General features: G+C 55.3%; 1 protein-coding gene across 7 annotated transcripts in view; it reads right to left on the bottom strand.

The window, feature by feature from the left end:
* The window catches only part of LOC103243427 (zinc finger protein 385C), a 67,987-nt gene that overhangs the window by 24,784 nt on the left and 22,639 nt on the right, over window positions 1-20,564 (bottom strand). Inside the window, exons 1-2 of one of the 7 annotated variants that reach the window (XM_008012679.3) lie at window positions 20,460-20,563; window positions 12,197-12,448 (exon numbers count right to left, since the gene is read on the bottom strand). In XM_008012679.3, coding sequence (XP_008010870.2) covers window positions 12,197-12,446 — 250 coding nt within the window. In that variant the 5' untranslated portion in view covers window positions 12,447-12,448; window positions 20,460-20,563. The other 6 variants (XM_037993552.2, XM_008012678.3, XM_073005306.1 and 3 more) reach the window with 6 other exon arrangements.

Here is a 20,564-nt window from a genome sequence, read left to right as displayed (position 1 = left end):
ACCAGAGAGGGGCTTTAAAATATATACCACTTTAGTGAGCCGAGATCATGCCAGCCTGGGAGACAGAGCAAGACTTCATCTCAAAAAAAAAATATATATATATATATATTGCTTTAGACCCCTCCACAACCACCCACTCCTCTAAGGCCAGTGCCAGAATTCCTTTGAGGTCTGCCAAATGCCCAGGGTTACTGACCTCTCTGGTGGCCACTTGTGTCTCCCTTCCTTTCTAGTAACACCACCCTTCTCTCTGGGTTCATCCAGAGTGCCAGGTTCCCATCCCTCGGGTCCTTTGCCCATGCTGTCCCTTCTTCCAGAATGTTCCCAGCTGCCCTCCCAATGCTTTAGCTGGCCTGTTTCATTTCCCCTTTGGCCTTAGCTTAACCATCGATTCCCAGGAAGTCCCTTCTTTTTTGTCATTGCTCCCTGTTTGTTCTCTCCATTGCATGCTCCACAGATTACAAATCTCTGCTTCTATCTGTGTAGTTCTCTTGCTTCATCCTCTCTCCACCCTCCTTCTCATGCACATTCCCTGAGGGCAGGAAAGGTAACTAACTTCTTCATGTCTGAATCCAGAGACAGGTACAGTGCCTGACACCCAGCAAGTGCACCACACAATTGGGCAGTGAATAAGAAAGAGCAGGTGCCCAGGCAGAGAGGGCAGTGGAGCCAGCCCTTGGGCACCTGTTGGGTGATTAAAACAGCTACCTTTGACATTATTTCCTCCCAAGATCCTGTGATTCTATGACCTTGCCTAGCCCACTACACACAGGATCTTAGAACGGGGGCAGAGGGGTGCAAGAGCAAGGTAATGCCCTTCTGGAAGTTTGTCAGATCCTTTCCATGTACCTCGAAGCTGCCTATCCTGCCCATTCTGCAGAACAAAAGGGCAGGTAGGTAGAGCCCAGAAAGGTGGAGATTCTAAAACGGCTCTGTCCAACAGAGCAGCCACTGGCCACTGCAGCTGTTGTAAATGCAGCTGTTTAAATTACTTAGAATTAAATAAAACATTAGCGTTCAGCTCACACTAGGCACTTTTCAAGTGCTTAGTAGCCAATGTGGCTAGTGGCTATTGCATTGGACAGCACATTTCCATCATCCCAGAAAGTTCTATTGGACAGAGCTGCTCTAAACAGGTCAAATTCCATTAACATTCTCCCCACCTCAACCTCAAGGAACCAGGCTGGGTGGAGTGAGGCGTAAACAAAACTCCATGGGTACAGTTGTGACCAAGGCTGACCGGGGGGCACACTTGCTGCAAACCCAGGTCTCCTCTCACCTCTTTCCACACCCTGACCAGCCGGATGGGAGCAGGAACAACTTGACAAGGGCCCCTCGGCATGTAAGCCTCAAACATTACTCATGTGGCCCCAGGATGTGGGTCCCGAGCCTCCTCCCCGGGCTCCTGGGGACCCCTTGCTTTGGGACCCCACTAACAGGAGTCCAGCTCTCAGCAGAATACGGCCGGGCGCCCCCTGCTCTGGCAGCCCTGGTGAGAAGGGGCTCCCCTGCACCCCATCTCACCCATCCTCCCGGGGGCTGGGACGGGGAGGGCTGGGGAACTTCCTCTGGGGGGCGCGTGGTGACAGAGCCCTCGGTGGGCCCCGCAGAGGCACCGAGCCTCCGCCCGCCCGTCCCGCCCGCTCCGAGAGGGGGCGCCCAGCCCGGCCCGGCGCCCCTGCCCCGTCCGCTAGCACTCACGGAGACACAGGAACCACCATCTTGGGCGGTGGACGCTCTGGCCGCGGTCTCCTTGGGCTCCACGGAGCGACAGCAGCCACTAGCGGCAACGGGGGCGAAGAGGCGCCAGCAGCCGGCGCCGGCCGGGGTCGCGGGCAGGGCGGGCGGCGTCCCCGGGCTCACCTGGCCGCGCCCACCTGCCGCGCCTCCCGCCCAGCTTGCTCAGCCCGGCCCCGGCCCCACCCTCCGGCCCCTGCAGCCGCACGCGCCGCAGCAGGAGCCACTGAGGCTAGACCGCAAGCAGCGCGGTGCCGGGGTTCATTCGGTCCGCGCATGTATCCAGGGTTCCTCGAGGGGCTCACAGCCGTAAGAGACAGACAGGTAGAGCGCCGTGGAGGCTGCAAAGTGCTCTGAGAGTTTAGAAGCAAGTGCTTTGGGATCACCAAGGAGGGGGCGATCAGCTGAAGGTCTGCTGGGAGGGTCAATTAGGGTTCGCAGCATTCTGGGTAAGTGAACTATTACTAGGGGAAGGGCACTCCAGGCCGTGGGATGGCAGAGCAAAGATCTCCTCTGGAAGTTGACAGGTCGCTGCAGGTTCATGAAGAATTGGGGTGGGTGGGGGCAGTGCCTGATGCTGGATGGCTCTAGGGGAATGCTGGGGATTTGGACCTTCCCACCTGATGGGGAGCCTCCTTCGGAGGAGTTGGAACTGGGAAGCTCATTGTTTTAGCCTAGTGAGTTATTTGCAGTGGGGTTGACAGAGTGGGGAAGAGGGAGGGAGGTTGGATTGACCTTTTTCTAGAACTCTGATACACAGCCGACCCTCATCCCTGTCTGCGTTACCCTGAGAGGTGAATTGAGGAGGTTCCCTGCAGGATAAATGTGCTGTTGTGGCACCCCAACCCTCCCAGACGTGGAGGTGTGGAGTCCAGAGGCCTGGGATGGAGCTCCAGTTATATTTAACTCTGAGGCCTTGGACTGGACACTTAGCTATGAGCCTGTTTCCTCATCTGTAAAGCGGGAATTACAACCCGGGGAGGAGGCTAGGGCAGGACAGAAATGGGTCTGAAGACCAAATGCGGTGCCGGGTGTGGAGGCCATTCAGAGAGGGGGCTGGACTGCTGCCGTGGGTCAAGGGAATGTCAAGAGAATGACCCAGTCTCCCTTCCAGACAGCACCAAGTCACCCAGAAATGTCTTCCAGTCCCCTCACAATTGGGTACACTGCTCTTCTGCAAAAGGCCTAGGGTGCATGTTGATTTGAGGTCCCAGCCCTACCAGTGGCTGCTGCGAACTCCTCCGCCCCAGCATCCTCCATGCAGCACTGCTCTGTGCCACCCACCATCTGCCTCTGACATTCACTGTGAACCCCAGCCCCAGGGCTGCTGGGATGGTGCGCGAGTCACATGCACACACATGTGTGGCCGCCTGACTCCTGGCTACACTCAAATGAAGGGAGCCACAGCCCCCACAGCTGCCCCCGAATGGCACCACACAGCCCTCAGGTCCAGAATTCTGCACCCCAAAAGGGTCAGGTTGGGGGTAGGTCTTCTTGGATAGCATTTTGCTGCAGAACAGCCACCTAAGTGTCTTGGAGCAGCCATGGCTCATTAGCCAACTGCCTCAAGAGGGTGGGGTGTGGTCAGAGGTATGAGCAAGCCAGACAGAGTACAGGAGAAGAGGCTGCCCCCAAAGGTCCAACCGAGGCTAGGGCAGGGCACAGAGCAGAAATCTTATGAAATAACATCACCCTGGCTGCCACCAAGGGACAAGATCTGGGAAAACCACATCCTGCTATTTTGCCATAATGGGGAAAAGACAGACAGACAGACACACACACACACACGAGCACAGAGACACAAAACCTGAGGCCCATATCACCCATGGATAGTGGCAGGTATAGACATCAAGGCACATACATACATCCCCCCACAGTTAGACCATGTATTATATGGAGGTGGTACTGATGCCAAGATACACAGATACCCATGCTGGCCGGGAGGCAAAGGCAGGCACACTGGCCACACAAGAGCATGCATGCATACACAGATGGGCACAAGCAACAAAGACATACCTGTGTATACATATACCCAGAGAGACAGATGCACATGAATGTGCAGACCCCTACAAATGCAGATATAGACCAAGGACAGCAATGGGCACACAGCGGCACACACCTTCACAAAGATAGATGCATGTACACAAAGATCCATATGCAGATGCAGAGACCGGTGTGCACACACACTCCCCTTACAAAATTAAATGCATCGGACTTAAAAGAGCATGTCTCCAAACGGAGTCTCTCTCCCACTCCTTCTCCCACCCCCCTACCCACAAGTCATGGGGCAGACGATAGGGTCCTCCCAGAGGCACATGCCTGCACACAACACATCTCAAATAATGACACTGCCATTTCTATCATGGATAAAACCCAAACTCTGCGAAGAATATGGGAGTCCAGGGAGAGAGAGCCAAAGTGGGGAGTGAGAGGTTGAGCCAAGACATACTGCATGCCCACTCCCACCGTGGCCAGGGGCTTCCTCCCCACATTCTCCAGAGTCCCTGAGCCACTTCTGGGTCATCTAGCACTCAGGATGTGCAGACTCCCCTAAGCTGGAGGAAGACTCCAAAGCCCAGTCCCAACAGAAACTCTGCCCCCAGTCCCACTGCCTCCAGCCCTTTGCCCCCAATGAAAGGGTTCCCCCAAACAGCCTTTGATGGGTGATGGCTGTCTCCCTCAAAAAAGGCCAGGCAACCTTCTGTGTGGAGAGGTGAGCTGGCAGACCATGGATAAAGACAGGGTGGGGGCCTTGGTGTGGACCCCGGTACAGTGGCTGGATCTCAGGGAGGAGGCACCCTGATTTCCATCTCCCTCTGTCTGCTGCTGTCTCTTTCTCTGCTGCAGTAACAGCTCCCTCTTCACTCCCCTCGGACGTCTCCTGCTCCCCTGGCCCCTCAGAGGCGGTTAAAGGTGAGGTCTGATACATGGAACCTTTGACATGGGCTCCTGAACAGGCATCTGCCCAGATGTCCAGCACCCCTATTTCCTGCAGGGTGGACCTCCAGCTCCCCACCATTCCTGCCCCTCCTTTCACCTTTGTTCTCGGCCAGAGTGGGGGCTTCCCTGCCCAGCCTTGAACCTGGGAAAAGGGTTGAGAGTAACTGGCTACTGGTGTCTCTGACAGACAACTTTTGGGAGCCAACTATAGCCGGAAAGGATTGGGCTGGGGAGAGGGGAGAGGACCACCCTCACCTAAGCCCTCTCCCCATTTCCCAGCCCAGGTGTCCTCAGCACTCACCCAAGAGCATTCTCTGCCTTTGGAGACACCGCGGAGCGCAGAACGAGGAGCAAATGAAACCCAGCCAGAGTGACAGAGGGAAGGGGGGGATGTGAGGGACAGGAGGGGAGGGCGCGAGGGAGGGACTCCTGGTTCTGCCTGGAAAGCAGCGTCGTTCCAGGGCCCTGTCTCTCTTTGCCAGGAAGGAGCTGCCCATTCTCTGGTTTCCCCCATCCCAACCGCAGGTAGAAAGAACAGGGCATGCTTATCCCCCAGGGAATAAGTATGGGGGCAAATGTGCAGACCAAGAACTGGGGGAGGGTATCAGGGAGCATCCCTCAGCCCCCACTCCCGGAGGATTCCCTTGCCTGGGGCCTCTTACACTGAAGCAAAGGGTTGGAAGGGCTGACTTTGTCCACAGGGACCTCCAGGGAAGGAGGAGCTACTGGCCCTGCTCTGCCTGCTGGATGGCTCTTGCTGTCCTCTTGCCTCAGGACTTGCTTCAGGAGCCCATTCTCCTGCCCAACCTCACTCATCCTCTCCTCACCATCCCCTTATGTTTAACTGCTGTTGCTGAAGAGGAAACTGAGCATCAGAGAGGTGTTGCCACTTTATCAAAGAGCATTGGCCATGTGGGGTTTGGGGAACGGGGATCCAGGTGTCTTGCCACTGTTAATCTACCACCTGGACCCCTGGATCTGTTACCTGGGCAATGCCAGGAAGGAGAGGAGGGAGTTCATCTGATCCACTGGAACTTCTTTTTTTTTTGAAACAGAATTTCGCTCTGTCATCCAGGCTGGAGTGCAGTGGCAAGATCTAGGCTCACTGTAACCTCTGCCTCCCGGGTTCAAGCGATTCTCCTGCCTCAACCTCTAGAGTAGCTGGGATTACAGGTGCCCACCACCACACCCAGCTAATTTTTGTATTTTTAGTAGAGAGGAGGTTTCACCATGTTGGCTAGGGTGATCTCGAACTCCTGACTTCAAATGGTCCACCTGCCTTGGCCTCCCAAAATGTTAGGATTACAGGTGTGAGCCACAGCACCCGGCCTGATCCACTAGAACTCCTGACACCCCTTCCCTGCCCACCCCAAATCCCCCAGCCCGGTCCTTCTCCCCTCCATTCACTCCTTCCTCTCCCTCTTCTTCCTAAAAGCTCGCTCTTTACTGACCTGAGCACCTGGTGGCTGGGAGGGGGTGGAGTGGGGAAAGGAGGCAGCCAGCCCACAGCTGGATCCAGTCCTGCATTCCAAACCCAGGTTCCAATGCTAGCCCCCCACCCCCTCAGCATCCTGTCTCCACCAGACAATAACCTGTAATCTCTGGAGCAGCCAACACTCGAACCACAAAGAAGATCTGGGAGGGGTTGGCAGCAGCAGCTCCTGAAAACAGGTTTGTTAGGAAGGGGCTCTGGGGGGAGGAGTTGTTTGTGTGGGGAGAGGAAGGAAACTCAAACCCAGAGCTAATTAACCCACCCAGAGACAGACAGAATCTTTGTCTTCTTCCAGGGCAGGGATCTGAGCTAAGCCCCCTAATTCTCTACCCAGACAGCCTTGCTTTTCCTGGTGGTCCTGGGGGAGGGGGATACCAATGGTCAGGACCACACCTGGGGGAGGGGGATATGATGACATTCAGGAAGAGTGTGGGGCACTTCTGTCACCTGCCACCAAGGGAGAATAGCCGCAGGAGGCAGAGGCAGGTCAGACTGCAAGAAGAACTTCTCAGTGGCCTTGGGGGAGCACCGTTTCTTTGCAGCATGCACCCAAAGGCCTCAGTATGTGTGTGGGAGGCCGTGACTGGGGAGGAAACGGCAACCCAGGGAGATACTGAAGGATGGGGGACAGGCTGGAGGGCTTCCGGGGCCTCCTGATGGGACTGAAATTAATCCATCTGCAGGGAGTGGGGGTGAGAAGCTCATCAAGCCAGTGACTCAGGCATGACTTGAGCTCAAGGTCTTTGATCTCTGGGGCCCAGGATGCAGCCAGAGGCTTCTGCAGTCAAAGACTTGGAGAGGGGATGGAAGGACCGATTCGAACAGGAGCTAGGGGAGGTCTGAGGGCGCAGAATAGGGGAGCCTAGCTTTGGCCTGCCACTCTGACCACTACCCCTCTCCCGCTGGAAGGCACAGGGACATGTGTTATAGCTGCAGCCATCTTGGCCCTGAAATCCATTATAGTCTGACTCGATCTCTGCTTTCCTGCCCCCCATACTGTCTACCGTGCAGTCCCTGACTAAGGTTCTTCTGGTCATTTCAGCAAGCCAGAGCTTAAGTCATTTCAGAAATGCCCTCCTGTCCCCTCCTGTGTCATGTTGCAATGGATGCCATGGGGTAGGCCCACTCTGAATTGGATGACTGGGTTCTTTCTACCAAGAGACAAGGGAGGGGCTGGTTGGCTTTAAGAAGCTACTCTCTCCGTCCCTAGCCAGATGGCTGGCATCTTCCCATTCTTCAGTTGAGCACACCAAGGGACAGGGCACAGGAGTGGCCATAGGTCCCGAGCATTTGTGGAATCATCTGCTGGGACAGCCTGCCCTCTGGGTCATACTCCTCCCCGCTCTCAAACATGGCTCAGTTGCTCCTAATATATTCTGTTCTCCTCAGCAGGGCGTCAGATAAGAGTGTGAGATAGAATTTAGAGTCAGAAACCTGGGGCTGGGTGCAGTAGCTCATGCCTGTAATCCCAGCACTTTGGGAGGCTGAGGCGGGAGGATTGCTTGGGGCCAAGAGTTTGAGACCAGCCTGGGCAACATAGCGAGACCTTGTGATATGGTTTGGCTGTGTCCCCATCCAAATCTCATCCTAAATTGTAGCTCCCATAATTCCTTCATGTTGTGGGAGGGATCCAGTGGGAGATGATTCAATAATGGGGGCAGTTTCCCCCATACCGTTCTCGTGGTACTGAGTAAGTCTCACGAGATCTGATGGGTTAATGAGGGGAAACCCCTTTCACTTGGCTGTCATTCTTCTCTTGTCTGCCACCATGTGAGACGTGCCTTTCACCCTCCATCATGACTGTGAGGCCTCCCCAGCCATGTGGAACTGTGAGTCCATTAAAATCCTTTCTTTTGTAAACTGTCCGGTCTCTGGTATGTCTTTATCAGCAGCATGAAAATGGACTAATACACCCTGTCTCTACAAAAATTTTTTAAAATAAAAAAAAATTTAGCCAGGCATGGTGGTGCATGCCTGTAGTCCCAGCTACTTAGAAGGCCGAGGGAGGACTGCTTGAGCCCAGGAGGTGGAGGATGCAGTGAGCTACGATTGTGCCAGGCACTCCAGCCTGAGCAACAGAACAAGACGTTGTCTCGATACACAAAACAAAACAAAATAGAGTCTGAAACCTAAGATCCAAACCCAACTGTGTGGCCTTGGGTGTTACCTAATCTCCCTGAGCCCCACTCTCCCAGTTTATAAAGTGAGACTGAATGTCATCATCTGTGCCTAGGGTGGCTGGTGAGGAGAGAATGCCATGCTGCAGGTGCAAGTGCTTTGTTCAGCTCCTAAGCAGATCCTCCGTGTGGGGCTGGGGGCAGGTCATTGCTTCTTGCCCAGCTGTCCCCCAATGCCCTGTGCTGGCTCAACATCTGTATCAGAGGTTAGTGCGAGGGGACAGCAAACCTCTGTCTCTTTGCAGATGTCAGATAATCACTTAAAGTTATTTAGGGGTGTGTGTGTGTGTGTGTGTGTGATGGTCCATAGGGTCATGGAGTTCAGCCTTCTTCTGGGGAAGGTCCCTATGCCACACTTCCATTGGGAGGAGAGGCAAGGGGGGTGAAAGAAGGCTCAAGATGCATTCCTGAAGAATGAAAGAGGCCAGGCACAGTGGCTCATGCCTGTAATCCCAGCACTTTGGGAGGCCGAGGCAGGTGGATCACCTGAGGTTGGGAGTTTGAGACCAGCCTGGCGAATATGGTGAAATTCTGTCTCTACTAAAAACACAATATTAGCCGGGTATGGTGGCAGGTGCCTGTAATCCCAGCTACTAGAGAGGCTGAGGCAGGAGAATTGCTTGAACCTGGGAAGTGGAGGTTGCAATGAGCTGGGATCACACCACTGCACTCCAGCCTGGGCGACAGAGTGAGACTCAGTCTCAAAAAAAAAAAAAAAAGAATGAAAGGGCCTCTTGGGTAGGAGACAGATGGGGGGTGGGCAGGGTAAGTCGGGACAGTGCTTGGAGGAGGGAGACGAAGTGTGGATTCCTGCTGCTTCCTCCTCCTGTGCCCCTCCAAGGTATTCAGGGCTCACTCAGAGCTGGGAGTGAGAATTCCAGGAGCCAGATGCTGCTGAAGAAGGAGGCCTCTGACTGAGACCTTGGCGAGGAGGCTCAGAGAGGGAAGAACCACCCCCAGGCTCCCTCCCACAGATGGCCTCGGGGGATGTGAGCAGGAGAGGGTCCCTGCCTTACTGCCTGTGACGGCCTGTCACTGTGGAAGCCTCCAGCCCTGCAGGCCCCTAATCAAAGTGACAGCTCCCACGGAAAAGTGCCCCTCTTGGCTGCCACAGGCCTGAGACCTCGTGTCTCAATCTGGCATGGTGCCCCGGACACTGAGTGCCTAGGACCAATGTAGCACATTCAACGCTGCCCACACTTAGCCTCGGCCTCCCTGGAATGGCTGTGGCTCTCTGCATTTTCCCCAGGGAGCCTCCGCCCGGGAGCTCCACCCTAAGGACTCTGCTCTGTGGAGAGGGGCACACCGGCCTAGTCCCCACCTGGGCAGAGCTGGAAGAGGCATCCAGGGCAGCTGAGGGTCCCAACATGCTTCCCCTCACCCTGCCCCCCACCTCAGGGGCAGTTGCTGGCATCTTTTTTTTATTATTTTTTGTGACGGAGTCTCTATCGCCCAGGCTAGAGTGCAGTGGCATGATCTCAGCTCACTGCAATGTCTGCCTCCCAGGTTCAAGTGATTCTCGTGCTTCAGCCTCCCGAGTAGCTGGAACTACAGGTACCCCACAACCACGCCTGGCTAATTTTTGTATTTTTAGTAGAGATAGGGTTTCACCATGTTGGCCATGGGCTTGCAGGCCTCAGTGCCTTTGCTCCAGCTGCTTCCCTGCCTGGGATCTTCTCTTTGTCTCCAGTATCCACCATCAATGTCACTTCCTGTGTCAATTTACCTCTCCCTCCTCTGACTTCTTTTTTTTCTTTTTTTCTTTTTTTTTTTTTTTGAGACAGGGTCTCCCTCTGTTGCCCAGGCTGGAGTGCAATGGTGCGATCTCAGCTCACTGCAACCTCTACCTCCTGGGCTCAAGCAATTCTCGTGCCTCAGCCTCCTGAGTAGCGGGGACTACAGGTACCCATCATCACAGCAGGCTAATATTTTGTTTTTTTTTAGTAGATGAGGTTTTGCCATGTTGCCCAGGTTGGTCTCGAACTCCTGAACTCAGGCAATCTGCCCACTTTGGGCTCCCAAAGTGTTGGGATTACAGGCATGAGCCACTGCACCTGGACCCTCCTCTGACTTATTGAGGCATCCTGAATCTACCTCTAGGAAGCCTGTTATTATTCTGGAACAAACTCATCTGCATGTGTAGTTATTTAGATAGCTTTTCCCTGACAGGAAGATATGATGTCTTTTAAAAATGTGCATCTCCCAAAAGCAGATTACACCTAGTAGGCGGTCAATAAATATTTGGTGAATTAATGAGTTACTTTTTTTTTTCTTTTTTTTTTTGAGACAGGGTCTTGCTCTGTTGCCCAGGCTGGAGTGCAGTGCCACAATCTCGGCTCACTGCAACCTCCACCTCTTGGGTTCAAGTGACTCGTCTGCCTCAGCCTCCCAAGTAGCTGGGACTACAGGTGTGTGCCACCATACCCGGCTAATTTTTGTATTTTTAGTAGAAATGGGGTTTTGCCATGTTGGCCAGGCTGGTCTCAAACTCCTGGCCTTAAGTGATCCACTTGCCTCAGCCCCTCAAAGTGCTAGGATTAGAGGGATGAGCCACCATGACTAGCCAATGAGTGACTTTCGAATCCAGACAGACACATACGCTCCAGAAACACCTATCAGTCAGATACTCTCTTGCTCAGAGTCATGCCTTTGGTGTCCAGCCTGAAATGCTTGGGTGGGGAGAAGCTGGTCCCAGTCACCAGAGCATCCTGGCTTTGCTTATGCTGTGACCTCTGCCTGTAATACCCCTACTCCCGTCATCCATGTTCAGAGGCTCAGCCCCCTCTTCCTTCACAAGACTTTCCTGGTGTCCCCAGGGACTGCAGTTTTGCCTTTGTGCCCTGAGGGTACGTCCCATGTGGCAACCACAACCCTCATCTCTTTTCACATCTGTCTCCACCCAAAAGACCCACTCAATCTTGGGGAGGGTGGTAAGCAGAGAGATTGGATCTTACTTGTCTCAGGTCTACAGGAGTGTGTGTGTGTGGAGCGAGAGACACAGTGGGTGCCCCATGAATATCACCAAAAGAGAAGACAGCCCTCAAGAGGGTGTCTGAGGTCAGAGTGTAGCCTCCGGCAAACCTGCCAACCTGGGCTGCAAGGTAGGTTTCTGTTGGCCTCCCCCAGAAGCCAGGGGTAAGTTCCCACCTTTCCCACCTCCCTACACTGGGCCTGGATGTGAATCTGTTTGCTCTGCCAACAGCAGCCTGGCCGGTTCTTACGTTCCCTATGGCCCCTGTGCACCTGTCAGCTAGAATCACCCTCATGGAAGCATTCACCCATTTCCCCCAGAAATCTGCCTTGCAGCCAGCTGCCCCTTCCAAGCTCATAGCCAAACCTCTGCAAAGTCACCCCAGCTAGGGAGAAGCAGAAATCCTGGCAGGGAATCCAAAGGAAGAGGGGCCTCACCCTTGTCCCTGGGTTGGAGTGCTGTGTACCTTGCTGACCTTGGCCTTCAGAGACCACAGACCTGAGCTGGAGCCTGGGACCCCCATCCCGCAGATGAGGCCCTTGTCTGAAAGCCTGTGGCTACCAGGAGGTTGCAGGCTGGAGAAGGGCTGCTTAGGAGTCCTGATCCCAAAAGATCCCACAGGGAGAATCCCCAGAAACAAAGACCCAAGAGGCGGCCTAAGGACCGATAGACTCTGAGAGGTCCCACAGAAGGGCTGTCCAGATGCAGAATAAAACTTGCTGGCATCAGGGGGGCTTCAGACCCTAAGACCTCATTGAGGGCACCCCAGACACAAAGACCCCCATGGAGGGAGGCCACAGACCCAGAGCCCCTCAGAGGGGCCCAGACAGAGATCCTCCCCAAACCAAATTTGTGGGAGCAGCACTCCTCCACACTGACCTGGCCCTGAGGAGCTCTTCCCCAAGCTGAGCTGCCGAAGCCGCCTCTGGTGGGCCCGCCCCCCACAGTGCACCTGGGCCTGGGCCGCCGAGTTCAGCTGGATGTTGCAGACATCACAGAGCGTGTACGATGGCCGCTTTCTTTCTCGCTTGGGCTTAGGTGGTTCTGGGGGTCGAGGGGGGCACTCAGCAGCTCCAGATACAGGGGGCTCCTTCTCAGCCGGTGGGGGTGGGCTCAGTGGCCGCTTCATACCTGAGTGGATGGAGAGGGAGACGAATGAACGCCAAATGGTTGTGAATACTTAGAGGGAGCAGGAGGGGCTCAAGACTGGGAGACGCAGAGCTCTGTGTCCTCTGTATCCCTCTAAAATGCCCCAGCCCGAGGATGGTGGAAGGTTGCATAATGGAGTCTATTTCAAGCAAAGCAGCATTAAAACTTGGGACTCTTGGAGGTGGCTCACGCCTGTAATCCCAGCCCTTTGGGAGGCTGAGGTGGGTGGATCACCTGAGGTCAGGAGTTCGAGACCAACCTGACCAACATGGTGAAACCCGTCTCTACTAAAAGTACATAATTAGCTGGGCGTGCTGGCCCATGCCTGTAGTCCCAGCTACTCAGGAGGCTTATGCAGGAGAATCATTTGAACCCCGGAGGTGGAGGTTGCAGTGAGCCGAGATCGGGTGTCATTGCACTCCAGCCTGCACAACAAGAGCGAAACTCCGGTTCAGAAACAAAAAACAACAACAACAACAACAAAAAAAAACTTGGGACTTTCTGGAAGGGTGTCCAACATGTCTACACACAGGGAGGCCAAGACACCTGGGGATTCAGAACATAGCTACAGAAGGCCGGGCGCGGTGGCTCACGCCTGTAATCCCAGCACTTTGGGAGGCCGAGGCGGGCGGATCACAAGGTCAGGAGATCGAGACCATGGTGAAACCCCGTCTCTACTAAAAAATAGAAAAAAATTAGCCGGGCACAGTGGCGGGCGCCTGTAGTCCCAGCTACTCGGGAGGCTGAGGTAGGAGAATGGCGTGAACCCGGGAGGCGGAGCTTGCAGTGAGCCGAGATTGCGCCACTGCACTCCAGCCTGGGCGACAGAGCGAGACTCCGTCTCAAAAAAAAAAAAAAAAAGAACATAGCTACAGAACGTAGCTCAGAGAGTGGGACTGGGGTCTTGAAGGAAAGGTGGGCACTGAGGGAGAGGCAGCGGCAAGGCCAGCTGAGTCACATTTGAGGAAGTGAGAGTCCTGTTCTCAGCTCCACAGCAAGCGCTGGCAATCCTGTGACAGCCAGGCAACCACCAGCCAAAAACACAACCTTCCTTTGCCCTGCACCCAGCAGGGTGACATTCACAAATGGTGACAGTGTGTGAAGCCATCCCAACCCCTGCTCCACGTGGCTCCAGATGCCCCCTGCTGTCTTGGCTACTGAGGCCAAGGCAACAGTTGGTGGTTTTGGTAGAGACCTGAGCTCTGCTGCCTCGGTCTGCTAAACACAGCACCCCCCACCGGCCCCCGCCTGCCTCCGCCCCGCCCCCCAACGTGCGCACAGACACACACACACGCGCGCACACACACACACACACACGCACACACTTTTTCTCTCTCTCTCTCCTGGACCCTCAAGTCCAGGTCCCCATCTCCCATAGACAGTCTTTCCTTTCCAAGTCACTTCTCTGAAACTTGCCCTGACTGACTTGTCTGCCTCTAACGATTTCTATTCTGGGGCTGCTCAGTGAATTTTGCCTTCTCTCGGAAATCTGCGCACATGCTTCCTGCCTCTGCTTCAGATGGGGGCTTCCTCTTTTTTTCTTTTTTTTTTTTTTTTGAGACAGAGTCTCACACTGTCACCCAGGCTGGAGTACTGTGGCGCGATCTCGGCTCACTACAACCTCCGCCTCCCGGGTGTAAGTGATTCTCCTGCCTCAGCCTCCTGAGTAGCTGGGACTACAGGCACGCGCCACCACACTCGGCTAATTTTTGAATTTTTAGTGGAGACGGGGTTTCACAATGTTGGCCACGATGGTCTCAATCTCTTGACTTCATGGTGCACCCACCTCGGCCTCCCAAAGTGCTGGGGTTACAGGTGTGAGCCACCGGTGCCTGGCCAATCAGCTGTTATTAATACATAGTGTGTCTGTCTCTTACAGCTTGTGAGTGAAGTCTGTCACCCTGTGTGTCTGTCATGAGGTACCTGGGTCACTGCAAATGTCTCTGTTACCCCATTGTTTGTTGGGGTGAATCTGTGTCACTTACACTGTGTGCATGTCACAGTGTAGCTGTGCCATGGTGTGGGTGTCGTTGTGCCCAGACCATGAAATGAGACTGTCACTGAACATCTGAGACTATGTGATACGGGTTGAGTTGTGTCCCCCAAAATTTAATATGTTGACATCCTAATCCCCAGCACTTCAGAATACGACCGTATTTGGAAATAGGGTCGTTGCAGATGCTATTAAGATAAGGCCAGACTGGTATAGGGTGGGCCCCTAAACCAATATACATGACTGGTGTCCTTATAAAAAGGTGAAACTGATGGGGTGCAGTGGCTCACGCCTGTAATCCCAGCACTTTGGGAGGCTGAGGCGGGTGGATCACAAGGTCACGAGTTCAAGACCAGCCTGGCCAACATGGTGAAACCCTGTCTCCACTAAAAATACAAAAAAATTAGCCAGGCACGGTGGTGGGCGCCTGTAATCCCAGGTACTCGGGAGGCTGAGGCAAGAGAATTGCTTGAACCTGGGAGGTGGAGGTTGCAGTGAGCCGAGATCGTGCCACTGCACTCCGGCCTGGGTGACAGAGCGAGACTCTGCCTCAGAAAAAAAAAAAAGGCAGGGTCTTGCTCTGTCACCCAGGCTGAAGTGGAGCGGTGTGATCATAGCTCACTGTTACCTCAAACACTTGGGCTCAATAGATCCTCCAGCCTCGGGCTCCTAAAGTGCTGGGATCACAGGTATGATCCACCACACCCAGCCTTGCTGACACATACTGATCTTGGACTTTGAGGATCCAGAACTGAGATAATAAACTTCTATTGTTTAAGTGCCACCCAGCCTGTGGCACTTTGTTATGGGAGCCCTAGCAAATTAACGTGCCATAGATCTGACCCTGGTGTGGTCATAAATGCTTGGTGATTTGAGGTTCCAAACCCTGCTGCTACGTGATGTGGCTGGGCAGCAGTCCCAGAGATAGCCTCCAGGTGGCGCAGCAAACATCCAGTGGGAAGGTAGGTGAAGACTCGGTACCCCCTGGGCAGGACAGACCCCAGCTCCTACACTCAAGAATCAATGCAGCTGTCTCCTGGAGCCACACCATGGGTCCAGGGTACAGCTCTTCCCACAGAGGGCACACTGGAGGTCACTGCCATTGTGAGAGGGCCCCCATTGCTGCATGGAGCCCCCCACTAATATTTTGCACCTTCTCACCTCTAGATGGAGGTCATCACAGTGACTCTCCTACCTCTCCATGTCCTCCCCAACCCTCCCAGCAGGAGGAGGCAGGAAGGAGGTCTTAGGTGCAAGTGTTGGTCGGGGGAGAGGTCCCATTCCCTGGGTGGAGGCTTCAGAGGAATGAGATTTTCCTGGCCATGCCAAGGAGAGCTCCCTGCCCCGCCAGCATGGGGACAAGGGTATTTTGAAATCTCAGTGCAATTTATGACAGGCGGGCCGGGGACATGGCCCAAGAGAGCAAATATCTGCCACGCAGCTGATTAAACCTCTGTGATATATAGCCTCTGGGCTCACGGGGCCGCCTGGATTCCAGGCTAATTGTGTTCCCCCCAGCCAGGCTGCTGGGCCTGCCGCAGCCTGCCCTGCCTGACCCAGCCTTCCCAGCTGTCCCCTTAGGAGCCACCCTGCCCCAGCTAAGCTAGGGGAGCCCGGTCATAAAGTGTGGACAGGTGGGCAGTGACGGGAGCACACAGGTCTGCCTAACCCTGCCCTGAGCATCGACAGCTCAGCATCCCCAACCCTGACCCCTACTCAGAGCCAGCATGACCCACCCTAGCAGGACCTACACTTGGACAGGGCCTAGTCCACATGCTGCCTTAAGCAGATGGGGAAACTGAGTCCCAGAGCAGGGCAGTGGACTTGCTTCAAAGCAAATGGAAAGACGATGCAAGAGCTGATTATAGAGGCTTCCCTGTCTTTCTCTTCACCTCCCAGCTGCTTACGTCACCTCTTCTTTATGAAATAACAACCCCATTTATTGAGGGCTTACTGTGGGCCAGGTGCTTGACAAAAAGGGTCTTTTTTCTTTTTGCGAGGGATGGGGTTTGACTGTGTTGCCCAGGCTCCAGGCTGGCCTCAAACTCATAGGGCTCAAGTGAACCTCCTGCCCCAGCCTCCCAAGTAGCTGGGATTACCGGTATGTGCCACCATGCCCAGGCAGGATCTCTCTTAAACTTCACAATTCCATGAGATGAGCACCATTATTAACCTGTTATCCCAGCGCATAGATTAGAGAACAGGCTTTGGGAGGTTCTGTGGCTGGACCTAGACCTATACTTGTCTGACTCAAAGCCCAAGTCCCTACCCACTGCCCCATCCCACCTCTCCTTAAAGCCTGCCAAGCCCTGACCTGACCTGATGGTTAGGGAGGGGGCCACAGATTGAGAGAAGTGCTTTGGGGAGGGGCAGGGCTGTGTAGCCCCCTATCAGGCCCAGTGCCTGGCAGAGAGGGGCTACACCCTGGGTAGAAAGAGTCAAAGAGGTGGGGAGGAAGGACAAGGGGAAAGCAGAGAAAAAGAGCGTGCATGTACCCATCTGTCTGTCTGTCTCTATGGGATTTCTATAGGAAGCTGGCTAAATCTCCCTCTGTTCCCTGTCTTCCCTGAGAGATGGGCTGAGGCTGCTGCAGAGAGGGCAGGGATTGGGCCCTGGGAGGGAACCACCCATTTGGAGGCAGGCTCACACCACCTGCGCTGGAGAGCTGTGTAGCCCAGGTTCTGTCTGTCTGTCTGCCTGTCTGCCTGTGTATCTGTCAATGTGGAGCTGGGGAGTGGGGTGGGGGGAGCACTCAGGAAGGGCTCTGGGGTCCCATCTCCACCACTTCTGGCTGAGTGACAAGTGCATATGAAGTCCCTGGGTTTCCATGGGGTCCTTGGCCACCATGAGGTGATGAGATTCCCTGCCTGTCCATCCAGAGAGGGCTCAATGAAGGGGACTGTGGAGGCCAGAAAACAGGCAGCAGACGGTTGTTTCTGCTGCAGCCTGGGAAAGGAGTCCTCCAGAAAAGCCTGCTTCTCCTAAAGAGGTATTCGGAGAGGAAGGTTCGAGGCCTGTCCCCAGCCTTTGGCAGAGCATGACAGGCTCCCTCCTCAAACCCTTAACAAGCCCAGTTACCCTCTGGCATTTTCCTCCATGTCAGCCAACAGCCACCTTCCCGCCTCCCCAGCCTACTTCCCAGACCAGGCCAGGCTGGCTGGCCAGCCAAACTTGGGCCAGACCCTGCCTCGCTGGACTTTGGTTTCCTGTCTTTAAAGAGAGGGGGCCAGGCATGGTGGCTCATGCCTGTAATCCCAGCACTTTGGGAGGCCAAAGAGGGTGGATCACCTGAGGTTGGGAGTTCCAGACCAGCCTCGCCAACATGGTGAAACCCCATCTCTACTAAAGATACAAAAACTAGCCGGCGTGGTCGCGAGCTCCTGTAATCCCAACTACTCGGGAGGCTGAGGCGAGAGAATTGCTTGAACCCGGGAGGCGGAGGTTGCAGTGAGCTGAGATCGCGCCACTGCACTCCCGCCCCAGCGACAGAGGGAGACTCCGTCTCAAAAAAAATAAATAAGTGAAAAAATAATAGGCTGGATGCAGTGGCTCAAGCCTGTAATCCCAGCATTTTGGGAGGCCGAGGCAGGTGGATCACCTGAGGTCAGGAGTTTGAGACCAGCCTGGCAAACATAGCAAAACCCCATCTCTCCTAAAGCTACAAAAATTAGCTGGGTGTGGTGGCAGGTGCTTGTGATCCCAGCTACTCGGAAGGCTGAGGCAAAAGAAACACTTGAACCCAGGAGGCGGAGGTTGCAGTCAGCCGAGATTGTGCCACCGCACTCCAGCCTGTGCGACAGAGCGAGACTCCATATCAAAAAAATAAAAAATAAAATAAAATAAATAAGAGAGGGAATTGGGCACCAAGGTCCTTTGCAGGCTGAACTGCAGTGGCCGCACAGAGCAGCTGCTGCTAAGGTGGAAGGCAGTGGAGGCCAAGGTATATGATTCTGCCCTAGCCTGGGAGAAAGGTAGGGTGGGTGCGCCTGGTGGCAAACGCCTGTTACCCCGGGACACAACAGAAAGAACGCCTACCTGAATCCTCAGAACAACCCTGCGAGGTTTGACACATGAGGCAACTGAGGCTCAGCATCACAAAGAGAGGCAAGTAGGTAGGGAAAGGTCTCCTCCATTCTATGAGGCAAGGGCATGGGGTGAGGACCCTGGCAGCCCCCATCCCATTCATGGGGTCACAGGCAGGAGTGTGGGATCCTGGCCCTCCCCACCAGCCCAGCTGCAGAGAGAAGCACCTAGAGGAAGACCTCATCTGTTCCTGTCCTAGCAGACTGCAAGCCCTCCTGGGCCTGGGTAGCTACTGAGTGTCCCTGAGTGGCCGTCACGGAGCATTTTGGCTTCTCCACCCTGCCACCTCCCCACTGCCCTCTCCCAGTGCTGAAAGAGAGGAAGCGGAAACAGGCCTCTTTAGTGGTGTGGCCACCACAGAGTGGCACCCATCCCACCTATTCCATAGGCCCAGGGAGCTGGGGTCACCCAGGGCCACACCCTGAGATCCCCTCAGAGGATCCAGAGGAGTCGAGTGACCTGTGCCAGCCCCCAGCACATACAACCCTGCTTTGCCAGAACAGGAGGCCCGGGGGCTGGGCAACAGCTGGTCCAGGTGCCAGGTAAGGGGTTCCGCTGGACACACCCAAGGCAGCCATGTCTGTCTTCCCATCTGAAGTGGTGACAGAGGAAGCCTGTCGCCTTCCCCTGGGGACTTCTGGGTGCTGGGGATTTCAGGAGTGAGCTGCTGAAAGCCAACACTCCAGCTCCAAAGAAGGGAGAGAGGGCACAGGAGGTGAAGGAGCAGGATGGTCCAGAGGTGAGGTCACTGTCCCCCACTGCCTCCCCTCCCTGGTCTGCTCTGTCCTCACCCCCAGTTGTCTGCATCCTCCAGAGGGCCTCAGTCCTCCTGACACCCCCAAAGACAGGGGCTGGCTCTGCTGGCCAGTGAGACTCCCCCAAAGACCGCTCCCCTCAGGAAGGAAGTCCTTCTTGCTGTCTAACCTGCATCTCTCCTTGCAGGGTCCACAGTGGCAACACGGAGCAACTGCCTCTAAGGTGGGGTGGTTGTCTCCGTACCCCCTGTCCTTGCCTCTGCTGCCAGGCAAATCCCAGGAAATCTGACCTGTTGCCCTGATCACACTCAGCAGGCAGAGGAGACCCACCTGCCACATGCCTCCTCCTAGGAGCACCAGGGCTCAGGACGCTGGCGCAGCCGGGGTTTATCGCCTGCCTGCTCTCCCTGCCCAATCCCATAGGACCCAGAAGGGGAGCTCCCTCAAACCCCACTCCCTGCCTCCCACTAGTCACCACGTCCAAGTCAGGGCAGGGGCCTGAGTCCTGGAAGCCAGAAGGAGGAGCGTTGAGAGTTGGGAGCTCCTGGGACTGTTCTTGAGTTGTGGGTGGGGGCAGAGTGCTCTGGCCAGGGGCTCCCCCTATACCCCTTGCTGAATATGAGACCTTCTGCACGTTGGGGGCAGGAAGGGGCGGGACAGGAAGGCCTCCAATGACTGTGAATGAGATGGAGGGTGGGGGAACAGGATTACTCTTTGCACCCAGCAAAAGATCATTGTTGCTCTTCCCTCCCCCACCCCTTCCCTTCTATTCCATCTCAGTGTTGATAGGGGTGGATCAACTTTTGGATTCTCTGAACTTCTTAAGGAAAGTCGGTGGGTTATTTGGTCGGAGAATGGTCCCTCCTTAGGGTGGGTGGAAGTAGAGGGGAAGTCTCACCCTCTCTCCCTCCCTCCCCCTAATGGGAGCTGGAAGTCCTTCCTGCCATCACCGTTGCTGTCCTCGCAACCTCAGTTTCCGGTTAAGTTGCGGTTCTCTCCCGGTCACCAGGCGAGCAGGGTCCCCGCCGCTGCCCCCAGCCCTGCAGAGCCACCTACGCGCTGAGCATGCGGCGGGCCCCCTCCCGCCGGCTCTGCCCCCACAGCGCGTGGGTCCGTGATGGGCGGCGGGGAGTGAAGGCCTGAGTCCGGCGCCCGCGCCTACCTGGAGAGCGCTCCGGACAAACCCGGCTGCGTCCAGCCTCTCGCGGCCACCCGGGGCGGTCCTGAGTCGCAGCTCCCAGCCCCGCGCGTCCCGGGACAGCCGCCG

This window comes from Chlorocebus sabaeus, chromosome 16 (assembly GCF_047675955.1).
Source record: "Chlorocebus sabaeus isolate Y175 chromosome 16, mChlSab1.0.hap1, whole genome shotgun sequence".
NCBI classification, from domain to species: domain Eukaryota; kingdom Metazoa; phylum Chordata; class Mammalia; order Primates; family Cercopithecidae; genus Chlorocebus; species Chlorocebus sabaeus.
The sequence above is the reverse complement of the archived record's forward strand: the minus strand, read 5'-3'. Positions and strand labels throughout refer to the sequence as shown.